The following is a 12,456-nucleotide window of genomic DNA, read 5'->3' as shown; positions in this document are numbered from 1 at the left end:
ACCTGACTATCGTTAGTGTATTGCAGTTTTATGTTTGGAAAAACTAATTGAAATGAAAACACAAGTTTGCACCCTAGTATGCATCACCCCTACTTCAATTTCTTTGTGCAACTGTAAATTGAAAGTTTGCTTCCTAATACGATCCTATCCAGGGGACCGAGTTTTAAAACCTAGCCTCTGCGGGAACATGTGCTCGGGCTTTCCCAGATAGCAGTTGCTGATAGCTATTTGTGATACAGAGCTGAGCAGAGGAAAGTGCTGGATCAAAAGATAAGGAAGAAGTGTTTTCCGGCATAGCCGAAACTCCCCTCAGTGGCTGAATCAGGAGCAGTATCAAAGCACTTTGTAAAGATGGACCAGTCGATGCAAGACCGACTCGAGTGTAAAGGCACAATTCAGAGGAAAATTGCAGCAGTATAAATAATGTACGGCAACTATTCCATTAAGTGCCACACTTATCAAATTTGACCAACCATTAAGTTTACACTGATACAATCCAGTATTTTGAGAGTACAGGTCTACTGTTTTCCCACCCCCCTATTTCAAGACGGGGCGAAGGAATAATCGTTTGTAGCCTCATTTGGCATCTTGTGGACTTTACAGCTTGATGGGTGATGATTTAAGAAACTTCTGTTCAGAGTTCGTGCAACAGCTTTTTATTCCCTGGTCGAAGGGAGTATGCTGGGAGGGGTCAAAGAGAAGGATTTCTATTGGCATCAGTTTTTTGTGCTCTATTCTCTTCCGAAGGCAAGAATTCCTGCCCGAAAACCGACCACAGTATTACATGCGCTGATGTACTCTTCTCCCTTTCCTCCACCCTGCTGTGTTTCCAAGTTTTGTTTGGCACAGATCTCCGGTGATCTTTCTCTCTCCCATTGTCAGTCCAAAATTAAGTTTTGATTCCATTGCAATGTTCATAGAGTTTTGTGTTTGATTGTGGCTAAGTTAAAGCCCAATACACTTTGCTTTCTGTGAACAGAAAACTGAGTTCACCTAAATCACTCAAATTCTTAAGTGTGTCTAATGTACAGCAAGTGGGATCAACGGCAGCATCTGGAACTTTGATTACTGGTAATTTTGAAAATGTAATAACCTCATCATTAAGGCAACTGTACGCATCTCTCTCTGATCATCCTCATCTGTCCCTTTGTCTTCTACCACCCCACCCGAAATATTTTGGTGATCCACGGAATGAGGAGAAAGGAAGGTTAATCACTAAATGGTTGTCATTCTTCAAATGTCGTTCTGGGTTGGAGACAGGGAGCCAATGTTGCATTTTTAATATAGGGATCACCTGCACTGGAAGAAAAATGACTTGGGAGGTGTGGCATAGTGTGTGGTGCAGGAAGGCAATTCTTAGATGAAATGCCAGAGATGAACTGGTGCAAACCTAAAATACTGGTGTACAAAAACTAAACTCATGAGAAATGCTAGTTTTAGGGTGTTGCCCACATCAAGTACAAAACTTGGCAACTTTTAAACCCTTAATTATTTGGAGGATAATTAATTTAAGGAACAAAGCTAAGTGCACCTTTTGCAAGTAACCTACACTTATAATGACTTTACCGTACAAGTATGAATTAAGTACTAAAAAAACAAGTTGTTCCTATTGGATTTTGTTTATAATTTCATATATCACTTGGAAACCTCTTCTGGCATTCAAAGCTACACAGTGTCCTGGCTGAAAATTTAGGAATGCAGTCTGGTCCCATGCTTCTCATAGAATCATGCAGCACAGAAGGAGGCCATTTGGCCCATCGTGCCAGTGGCAGCTCATTGAGCTATTGAATTAGTCCCACTCCCCTGTTCCTTCCCCATAGCCCTGCAAATTTTTCTTTTTGAAGTATATATCCAGTTCCTGTTTGAAAGTTACTGTTGAATCTGCTTCCACCACCCTTCCAGATCATCAGAACTCACTGCGTTTTTAAAAAAAAATTCTCCTTGTCTCCACTCTGCTTCTTTTACCGATTATCTTAAATCTGTATCCTCTGGTTACCGACCCTCCTGCCAGTGGGAACAGGTTCTCCCTATTCTATCAAAACCCCTCATAATTTTGAACACCTCTATTAAATCTCCCCTTAACCTTCTCTGCTTGAAGGAGAACAATCCTAGCTTCTCCTCATAACTGAAGTAAGTTAAATACGTTTCTGCCTGTGCCATTCTTGATCTAGATGATAAAGGTCCACAAGAGTGGACAGAGGTACCTTGCCTCTTTTTTTTCCTTCTCCGGCTTCCCTTTTGGGGGCATTGCCTAAGTTACTTCATTTTTTTCCCTGTTGCAACACTACTACCGAGATTGGGAATTCCAATGGGGAATTGTGGATTTGAACCAGCATTGCTTCAATCTGTGACAAAGGGGTAGAGTTTCTGCCTTGGGCGCAATCGGGAAATTGCGCCCAAAATGTGCTCAAAATTGCGCTGGTTAGGTTATAGTTCAAGTTTCCAGTAAAATTCATTTGCATAATCACAAACGTAATATTTTCAATGAGCCAGTGCAATCAGGTAGCGTAATTTTTTTTCCATTACAAAATATTCCTTGATGTATTTAAGAGTGGTAACCTGATGCCTTTTTATTAATACAGCTGAAAATGGGTTTAGCACCAAAAATAAGCATTTTTAATGTCCAGTCCTTCCTCCACCTGTGAGTAAACACGAACATGAGTGGTATTGGGCGCAATTTAATTTGCGTTTAAAATTCCCCGATCTTTTGCGTTGGTTTGGCCGATTTTGCCCTCATTGCGCTGGTATCACTAGTGTAAACAAGCGGAAACTCTACCCCGTAGCGTTTAAGCACCAACACAGTGCATCATCCTAAATCAGCATTATGCAAAGAGTACCCTCCCATCAAGTACTGATAACAACCAGTGTAAACGTAACTTAAATGTTTTCGTGCATGTGAAATTTCCCATGATGTCATTTTGAATAAAAAAAAGACGCGATGCCTATTTGCATTACGCATAGTAACATTGTTGCTATTAGCAAAAAAAAAAAGCTTGGTACCCTATCTACAGTTTTTATGCATTTCTCTCTCTTGATAGGTGAGCAGAACACAGAGCAAAAAGAGGCTTTGGAACATTCAGACACTGGACCGCTGGCCACAAGTAAGTTATTGCGGGTGTAATGTCCTGTGAAGGTGCTGCTTTAAGTTTCTTGTAGTTGTAAATCTTTTGGTTAAAAATGTTATGACTCAAACTGAGCTCTAGTTGGATTCATGACTTTTAAATAAAAATTGAGGCCTATCAGGAATATAATTTCCTCATACAATTCTAAAACTCCTCGTGCTGTGCCTCCATATCCCTGTTACTTTACAGACTAAGGTTGGCAGTTCAGTACTGAATTTTAGGCAGTTTTGTCATTGATCTTGATTGAGTTTAAACACATGTCCCAGAGGTGATGGGTAAGATATTGAACTTTCCTACTCCTTATTTCCCTCCATTACAAAAGTGACTACTTTGGCTGTGAAGCCCTTGGGGACATCCTTCCTAATCTTTCACTTTCCTCCTCCCTTCCCAAAAAAAGATCTTTGGAAGTGTTATTCTGCCGATCGTAAATGGTAGAAATGGAAAAAAGACTTCGGGCTGATTTTCCTCAAGGGCGGGATTACCACCGAAAGTGGATTTGATTGGGACCCCTGCCCACCAGTCTGATCCTGCCATGACCACATCACGTTTTCCTGAGTCAGGGTCAATTAAATGTGCAGCGGTATCTCTGCTCTGAATTGGGCATCCGACACTGTAGGGAACGCAAATACTGTGCTCCTTTAGCTTTGCCCTCACTGCAGCAGTTTAAAGACACTGGCCAACAGCTCCCTCAGAGAAAAACATCAGAAGCTCAGTACAACAACATGGATTTGGAGCCTTGCTTCAATTAACCTTGGTGGGGTGGGGTGGGAAGCAGCAGAAGTTGATCAGAGAAGCAACCTACTGGCCTCACCGCAGATACCACCTAGCTCCTATTGAGGAAGAGCTTCCAACACGTTCTCCATACAGACATTGTTTTGGATGAGCAGTAAGAGAATTTATCCCTGCAAGCCCGACCTTCCTGCCATCATTCACTTTTGGTAGGGTGGGCAGGCAGCAGACATTGCGGACAAGCCCCATTGAGGGCTGAGGAAAATAACTGGTTATTTTCAGGGGCGGGGATTCAGTGGAAGGACTCCCTGTCCTGTTTTCCTACAATCTCTGCCTATGGGCCACCCAAAAACAAGCATTTTTCCACCCCTAATGGCACCTTTAAAATAATACTTCCCACCAAACTCAGGAGCAATCCTTTTTTAGTTCATTCATCGTGTGTCAATTTATAAGATAATCAGATTCAATAGAGATTGTCTTTTGTGTGTGTAATATAAACTGATTATCATGTTGGATTAGCAAATAATCTGACTATAACTGGCAATTGTTTTCCAGTAATCAACTGTGGGCATAATTTGGTAAACATGCAGTGATTGTATTACACTTTTCAATCCTTCAGTTGAATATCATCCCTCAGCTACAGCATGGAGAGCTTTGGTTGTTGAACTCAAGTCATGAAAGTTACAATGTTGAGAAGGACCCCATACTAAGTAGAATACCCTGTGAAGTTCGCCGTATATATTCTACACATACCGAGTACATAATCTAGGTTGAAACTTCAGTGCAGTGCTGAGGGAGTGGTGCATTATTGGCCGTCTTTCAAATGAGACATTAAACCAAGGTCAACATTTATCCTTTGGCCAACAATCCATCCTTCAACCAAAACCGCCAAAACAGATTATCCGGTCATTAATCTCTCTGCTGTTTATGGGGCCTTGCTGTATGCAAATTTGCTGCTGCGTTTGCCTACATTGCAACTGTGACACTTCATAGGTATTTAATTGACTGTGACGCACTTCAGGATGTCCTGAGGATGTGAAAAACACTATATAAATGCAAGTGCGTCATTCCTTCCTTTCTCATACTGTAATAGTATATATATTGTAATCTTAGTGTCTTGTACACCTGCAAGATTACTGCTTGATTATCACTTCCGGGTATCCATTATCCTCTAAGAATGTTTTCTTCTTTTATTTTCAGCACCTCAAGTTGTTCCAGAACAAGTGTCGCTCAGTACAGTGCAACAAGGGACCATTGTGAAAAACGGTAGGATAACCACAATTGAAATATTAAAATCTTCAAATAAACGTGAATGCATTCACTTGATCCTCATTGGCTGCCAAGAACTGTAGCATAATCATTTTATTGTAATTTAAAATATATCAATGTCCAGTTGCTTCAAAAGAAATACACACAAGAGCTTCCGTGGTGGCTCAATTGTAGGGTCTCCATCTCTGAGCCATGCAGATGTGCAAGGTTCCAGGTTCGATTCCTGGTCTGCGCTAAGCTAGCTGATCCCAGCTGAGGCAGCAGTGGGGCACTAGAATTGTTTAGCAACGCCCTGGATTATGGAAGGAAACAATCGGCTGAGGTTGCTGCAGGCGATTTCTATCCAACGAACCTCCTAGTAGACGGTACGAGTACTTGGGTGACACTGGGTGAGGACGAGATTAAGTGTTTAGCTGTAATGTCCTCTGCCGTAGAATAGCCTACTGGCACTCGCTGTCAATAATCAGTCATGAATAATACCAATGTGGTGCGGTACTAAAGGGTGACTAGCGCCTGTGGAGCGATGCCCAGCAAAGAATGATTGCCTTCAGAGGATAAAATTAACGAGGAAAAAATAAAATTGGAAGTTGCAATGATGCCCAAGGTGGTAGGTTCCCACACATTGGGATCCTGCCCTGATACAAATCTTTCCCTTGTTTTAGGAAATTCAGTGTTAGCATATATACCATTCATTTGGAAGCTATTTAGTTGCCTTTATTATGGGTTTCAATAAATTTAGTAGAAAATGTGAGGCCACACTTTTGAGGTGCTGTTTAGGCATCACTACCGTAGCATGGTGGAGCTATGGTAGAATTTCAGGCCCACATTAAGAGATCTTATAAGCAGGGTCATTGGTCTGCATTTTCACAGAAACAGCATCATGGAATGAGATCCCAATAAACATAAGTAAAAATCCTGGAATCCCACGTAATGAAAATGGAATTTGACCGACTTAGTCAGTGTAAACCATTGATCCTAATTATGTGCAATTTTAGCAACATGTGTGTTTAACATGGAACAACACTCAAATTGTTTTACTGGTAACCTGCACACACTCTGAAGCAAACCAATTACAGATACAAAAGCACTATTTATTGCTAGGGCAAGCGAATTGACGTGCAACATCCCACACAAATCCTGCGAGTTTCTGCATTTGTGGCACGCAATACAATTCGTTGTCCAAGTACTGCAATTTTGTGTAAAAAGTCCCAAGGCTATGAAACAGATGACTTGCCATAACTCTTGGCTCCTGAAAATTCTGCTCCTCTTCCTTTATTATAATCACAGGTATCAGCCTTGACTCAGAGATGGCACTGTATTCTCTAAGTCAGAAGGTCATGGGTTCAAGCCCAACCTATCTGCTCATTTATCTCATTGCTGTTTATGGGACCCTGCAATTTGCAAATTGGCAGCTATATTTCCCTACATTACAACAGTGACTGCACTTCGAGTATTTCATTGGTTGTAAAGTGCTTTGGGAAGTCTTGAGGTCATGAGGTGCTGTATCAATGCAAGTTTGTTCACTCTTTCCACTCTTTTTTTGTGCTCTCTCTCTTGCGCCCTCTCTTTTTCGCTCTCGTTCCTGGATGGGATGATTAGCTCACAGCTGTAAATATGTTCTTAAACTAAACTTTTCAGTTAAAAATGCCTTGTTTCCATTAATTTGTGGGCTTTTTTATGCAGGAGAAGACTTAAGTGTTGGAAATGAAACGGGTCAGAGGTAGGTATACACTACTGGTATTAGTCAATTTAAAAGAAATTCACAATGGCAGAGGTGCCAACATCATTGATTCACTCGCAATTTGCATTTTTTAAATACAACTGATGGGAAATTTCAGTACAGAAAGCTATAGTTTAAATTTTCCTCATGAATTACAAGCATTAAACTTGCGTAAAGTGCGGATGAATTAAGTGTTGTCTTAGAGGCAACTAGCTTCCAGGTTTCTGCAAATACTATTGAGCCAGCAATGGTAGATGTGTGAAACTTGTGGGGAGTCAGATCTGAACAGTGCTTTACGTTGCACCATACTGTATTGACACACCAGCTTGGTGTAATAGCATGCAAATTTTATTTTAAGTTGGAAGTGCTTTAATTTAACTTCTGTAATTTTTTTTCCAAAAATCCTTGGGTTTAGAACTTTTAATTGGCTTGACAATTTAAGCAGCGCTACTTAAAAGATCAAGCTACATGCCTAATGCCTATGTATATGTATCCTCTTGTAATTACTTTTATTAGAAAATTAACCTTTAGTTCTTCAAAAGGATTCTGATGTTAAAATAAGCAAATTGAGCCAAATGGGCTTTTTGTTGGAAATTTTTGAACATCATCTTTTCTCCCCTCCCCCATCATTTTAAAGTTTTCATCCCTTCCTTCTGCTCCCTGGTTCCCACGATGCGTTCTATTCTCCAGTCGACAGAGAGCGGGGGAAAGCAATCTGTTTACTACCATCCTGAGTTCAGGAGGTCTCATTGTAAATTATTTCTCTCTGTAAGAGAAGGCTAACTAACTTCACTCTGTCTGCCACTGGACGTGGCCCAGTAGTGATTGGGAGCTTACCAAAATGTGGATTGTTAAATTCTGTGTTAATTGTTTTGAATTCTTAATTTAAAGATTTATTTTTTATATAACATATTATTGATTGAACTGCAATAATTAAGTCTAATGTTAAGAAAAGCAATAGTGACTATTGCCAGAATAGGCATTCTTTAAATGTTTTAATTTTGAAAAAAAACACTTTAGCTTCCATGCTAAGAAGCTTTAATCCTTAGGTGGGCAGTGTAACCATATGTTCTGAGTCAAAGAAATTCCTGATGGTTCAGATCAATCTTTTTAGAGTTTGGTTTTGTTGCACAGATGGATCTAAAGTGGTTGTCGCCAGTTTTACAAGATTGGCTGGTCTTCCAAATTTCTTTCTTCCTCAGCCAAGAGAATGGAGAGGTACAGAAGAGCAGCCTATGGGAGACTGGCCTGTTACCTCGTAATGAAGTGCTTGGCTTCCTCGAGTGACTCCTTTTCTGTAGAGTGGCATGGTTAAGAGGCGCAGTTCTCTATGCCGTGTATTCTCGGAAAGGACCCAAGTCCTATCCATTATTTGGCACAGCGTATAAGTAGAGTGATGTGCTGTGCCGTTATGCTACTCCAAACATGACCTCCTTGATGTGTGAAGTAGGTGGCAAAATCTTTAAACAGTCTTAGAGTCACTTCAACAGTGACATGGATTGCTATCACCAGTGAATATTTCTATATTAAAAGTTACTTAATTTTTTGGCCAAATATTAGCTGAAATTATTGAAGTAAAGGGTCTGACCTTGATTACAAGAAAGTGATTGTTCAATCACAGAGGTGATTGATTGCTTTTAAGACTAGAGCAGGAAGCAGCATTAGATTCGAGTAATAGGTGTACAGCACTGAACCAACATTTTTTTCTGGCTGTTTTTGGAATCCAAAAATAAGCCTTAATTTTTTTTTTCTTTTGTGTTGATTGTTTCTAAATTTCTATTAAAAGTGCCTTTTAATAAAAGGAGGAAATAATGCTCACTTATTTTTTGATGGCAGTGAAGCAAAAACCAATCTAGAAAAGTCAAAAAGCCCTACTAGAAGAAATGTAAAGACTGAAAAAGAGAGTGAGGAAGCTTCATCCATTCAGGAATCTTCTGAAAATGGACAGCGGAAGAGGCCTTCGCGACCAGGCTCTTCAACAGGGGGCGCAAAAGGTAATGCCAATGTTGATTTTTTAATACTCCCAGGTTCATAGTACTTTAGCAGGTGGCTGCTCTGACTTCATTCCCTAAAATGAAGATGAGTAATGGGTTCCATTTTATTTGAGCTGAATTTTCTGACTTGTAGAAATATTTGTTAAAATTATTTTCCCACTGCTCCTCCCATGACTGTGGGTAAAGGCACTGCCTGTGTCCCACTGGGCCGCCCTCGTGCAGCGCTGGGGCCGCGGCGCCGCCCTCGTGCAGCGCTGGGGCCGCGGCGCCGCCCTCGTGCAGCGCTGGGGCCGCGGCGCCGCCCTCGTGCAGCGCTGGGGCCGCGGCGCCGCCCTCGTGCAGCGCTGGGGCCGCGGCGCCGCCCTCGTGCAGCGCTGGGGCCGCGGCGCCGCCCTCGTGCAGCGCTGGGGCCGCGGCGCCGCCCTCGTGCAGCGCTGGGGCCGCGGCGCCGCCCTCGTGCAGCGCTGGGGCCGCGGCGCCGCCCTCGTGCAGCGCTGGGGCCGCGGCGCCGCCCTCGTGCAGCGCTGGGGCCGCGGCGCCGCCCTCGTGCAGCGCTGGGGCCGCGGCGCCGCCCTCGTGCAGCGCTGGGGCCGCGGCGCCGCCCTCGTGCAGCGCTGGGGCCGCGGCGCCGCCCTCGTGCAGCGCTGGGCCGCACAGTCTCTCAAGTCCTAGTTCAATTACCTGCCTTTGCCGAGTTATCTGATCTCAGCCTGCGCAGCACTTCCGGCTGCTGCAATTGGCCTTAGCCCCCTCCAACCCCCCCAGGGTTGGGAGTGGGAGAAAGTATCAACCAGAGATCCCACTCCTGTTTGTTGTGCAGTGACCTTTCTCCCTGCTCTGGTTTAAAAAGTGCATGTGTGGATATTGGGTGAGACTTCCCCCTTCTCTGGCCATCGCCGACCCTCCCTGTTTAGGCTCTCAAATAAGTGTCAATTTGCAAGAGGAGCCAGAGGGTGGCTATGTCCTGTTTGTGTCAGCGTAGAGGAGGGAAGGGGGTGGAGAAATTGGGTCTGAACACCAGGCTATCACTTTCTTCCCAGAAGCAGACTTGTTGTAGGTGGAAATTCTTGATCTTGCAAAACCAGTAGGGGACAGGGACAAGAAGATAGGAGCCATCATGGAGCCTTGGGACTTGTGTTAGTTCGACTTCATCTGGAAAGTGTACAGTGAGAGTGTATGATGTTCTTCTTTTCACATCAGCGTTAAAGTGTAAAATGTATTGATGGGGGGTGGGTGTGCTGTATCCCATCGGGAGTGTTTGATCGCATTTATGTTAAGTTACAAGCATTTTTGCAGAGATGCCATACATTAGGCGATTTCTAATCAAATTACTGGTGAAGGCTTTCACTTTAAAAAGCTGGATGGCAAACAAGAGCATCTTAGGAGGGACAGCACTCAGTGGTTTAACTTTAGTCTCTAATTGATCGTGGACACATTATGGTTACAAGGAAAGAGTCCTGAAATTGTCTGATTTTTCAAAACTGTGCTCGTCACACATAAATAGAATGAAAACTGCTGTTAAGGTGCAAAATAGACCAAAGCTAACTATTCTGGACTGGATTTTTGTAATGCTTATGAAGAATATAATTTTATTGCCCCAGTTTTTCTTGAATACTGACTCTTGCTGGAGTATGGTTCCTTGGTCAAGAGGCCATTTTTCTCATGTGAACCTAAGCAATGAATGTTGGCCAGCTTTTTGACCATGGGGGCATTCTAGCTGAACCCAGTCCCATCTTCACCCAACATCCACCTCTGCAAGTTCTAGCAGATCTCGATGACTGTGGACCCTAGTTGTGTGGGTTTTTTTTAAATGTAAAATCACCTTCTCTAGCCCAGTGTGCAGAGGCCAATTATTGTAATACTCACATTGAAACCTCTGAAAGCATTTCACACAATTAATTACTTGTTATGCCATGCTCCTAACGCAGTAATATAACCCAGGATAGCCTGCGGATTGAACCTGGTACCTTCTTTGATTGTAGCTCAGATGCATTTACTGATTGAGCAATCTCGGAATATCTGCTTTTCCATTTATTAAAAAAAAAACTTACTTTTTCCCTCCTTTTTCTCCTAGATACGAGTACAGGCACCAGCCCCACACAAACGAAACGAAGGAAATCCAAATAAAATCTCACAATTGTAAACCTGTGAAGTGTAAATGTTTGTGAATTTAAATAACTTTTCCAAGCTACTTTTCTAGCATGAAATTGTGTATAGAAGACTGTTTTAATATTTGTCCCACTGAAATGTGACTTTAAAAAAATAATTAAATCCTGAAACTTTAACAAGGTAAAATCCTGTAGTACAGCCAGTAAAACCCTACTGGAATGTATCTGTACTGGTAATTTCTGTTGCAAAGCTAAAGTAAATTGCCAGCTTTTGTCATTGTCACAAACCTTGTTAGAATGTAGTATGTTATTTTTAATTTGGTACTTACTGACTGTGTTGAAGTGAGTGTTTAAGTCTTAAGTACTGTATGTGAATATTTGTACCAGGGTGCAATAAAGCCCATCTCCACTGGATAGTTGAGTCTAAAGCAGTATCCCTTTCCAGTTAGTCTTCAGTTATTTCACTTTAATTACATGCTCTCACACATCATTTCCCTTCCTCTTCACTCTGGGAAGGTCATTTATATCTATTTTGGGATGGGGGAGGGCGGGGAACAGAGCACGGAAGAAAGAAGACAGACAGCTTAACTGGAATTCAATTCAGGGGCCAGTCCTACTCTGGCAGATTTGGATGCCTCTGTGTCACGGACCATGAAATTGTAGTGGCGGTGCAGACTGAGCTAGTTTGAGTTTTCTGAGTGTGGAAATAGTGAGGATGAATAATCATCTCTGCAGGCCCTGCCATTGAGCATTACCCATGTAATACTAAGCACCAGAGACTAATTGGAATTATTTTAGTTGGCCATTGGACTAATGGTTGTTAGTTAATACAAGTAACATACCCCTCATCCCAACCTACAGTACAATACTTACATCCAATCATGCTACTTAATACTTTGTCAGCTGTGTACAGTTTAACCCACTTGTGTATCAGAATAAAATTAAATGTAGAAATACAAATTATAAAGAATTCACACCTCTGATGATAGCTGTTTATTGTACACTTTCTGGCAACTTACTTCTATTTGACCTCTTGAATGTTGGGTGCATTAGAATGCAATTCCTTACTTGCGATCGTCCAACTGGTGTGGTATTTATATTCTTTACCCAATGATGCCTGTACAATTCTTCTTCAGACAGGAGAGGTGGATTGTAGTTTGAGGATTCTCTGACACAACTTTACTATACGTTCAGTAACACTGCTCCTCCCTCAGCCAGCGGGTGCCCACTGGCAAATTAGTGTGTCCTGCGTCTTTCCTCTGCTTTAGCCCACCACTGGCCTTGATTGAAGTGACTGAGCCAGATGAGGCTTGCGTTGCTGTTCCCTAACTTGAATTTTTATAAACCTCCTGTCTAAAGCAGGAGGGGATTAAAGGAAGAGGATGGGGTGGGGTGGGGTGGGGGAAAAATGTGATTTGTAAAAGGTATGTCTTCTTTCATTTCATTCTTGCAAATTAATTTTCCTCCTTCAGTGCAATGCTGCAGATAATTTCTGTAATGTCGAGGCCAGACTG

General features: G+C 42.3%; 1 protein-coding gene across 4 annotated transcripts in view; it reads left to right on the top strand.

Annotated features, from left to right (window-relative positions):
• Window positions 1-11,914, top strand: part of ncoa6 (nuclear receptor coactivator 6) — a 53,242-nt gene extending 41,328 nt beyond the window's left edge. For 3 of the 4 annotated variants that reach the window (XM_068000291.1, XM_068000289.1, XM_068000292.1), the window contains 5 exons: window positions 3,039-3,101; window positions 5,052-5,117; window positions 6,804-6,840; window positions 8,677-8,834; window positions 10,909-11,914. In XM_068000291.1, the coding sequence (XP_067856392.1) occupies window positions 3,039-3,101; window positions 5,052-5,117; window positions 6,804-6,840; window positions 8,677-8,834; window positions 10,909-10,961 (377 nt within the window). In that variant the 3' untranslated portion in view covers window positions 10,962-11,914. Of the gene's footprint in view, window positions 1-3,038; window positions 3,102-5,051; window positions 5,118-6,803; window positions 6,841-8,676; window positions 8,835-10,908 lie in introns of those variants that run through there. The other variant, XM_068000290.1, reaches the window with a different exon arrangement.
• Window positions 11,915-12,456: the final 542 nt, after the last annotated feature.

Source organism: Heptranchias perlo, chromosome 19, assembly GCF_035084215.1.
Source record: "Heptranchias perlo isolate sHepPer1 chromosome 19, sHepPer1.hap1, whole genome shotgun sequence".
Taxonomy (NCBI): Eukaryota; Metazoa; Chordata; class Chondrichthyes; order Hexanchiformes; family Hexanchidae; genus Heptranchias; species Heptranchias perlo.
This window is presented reverse-complemented; position numbering and strand designations above follow the sequence as displayed.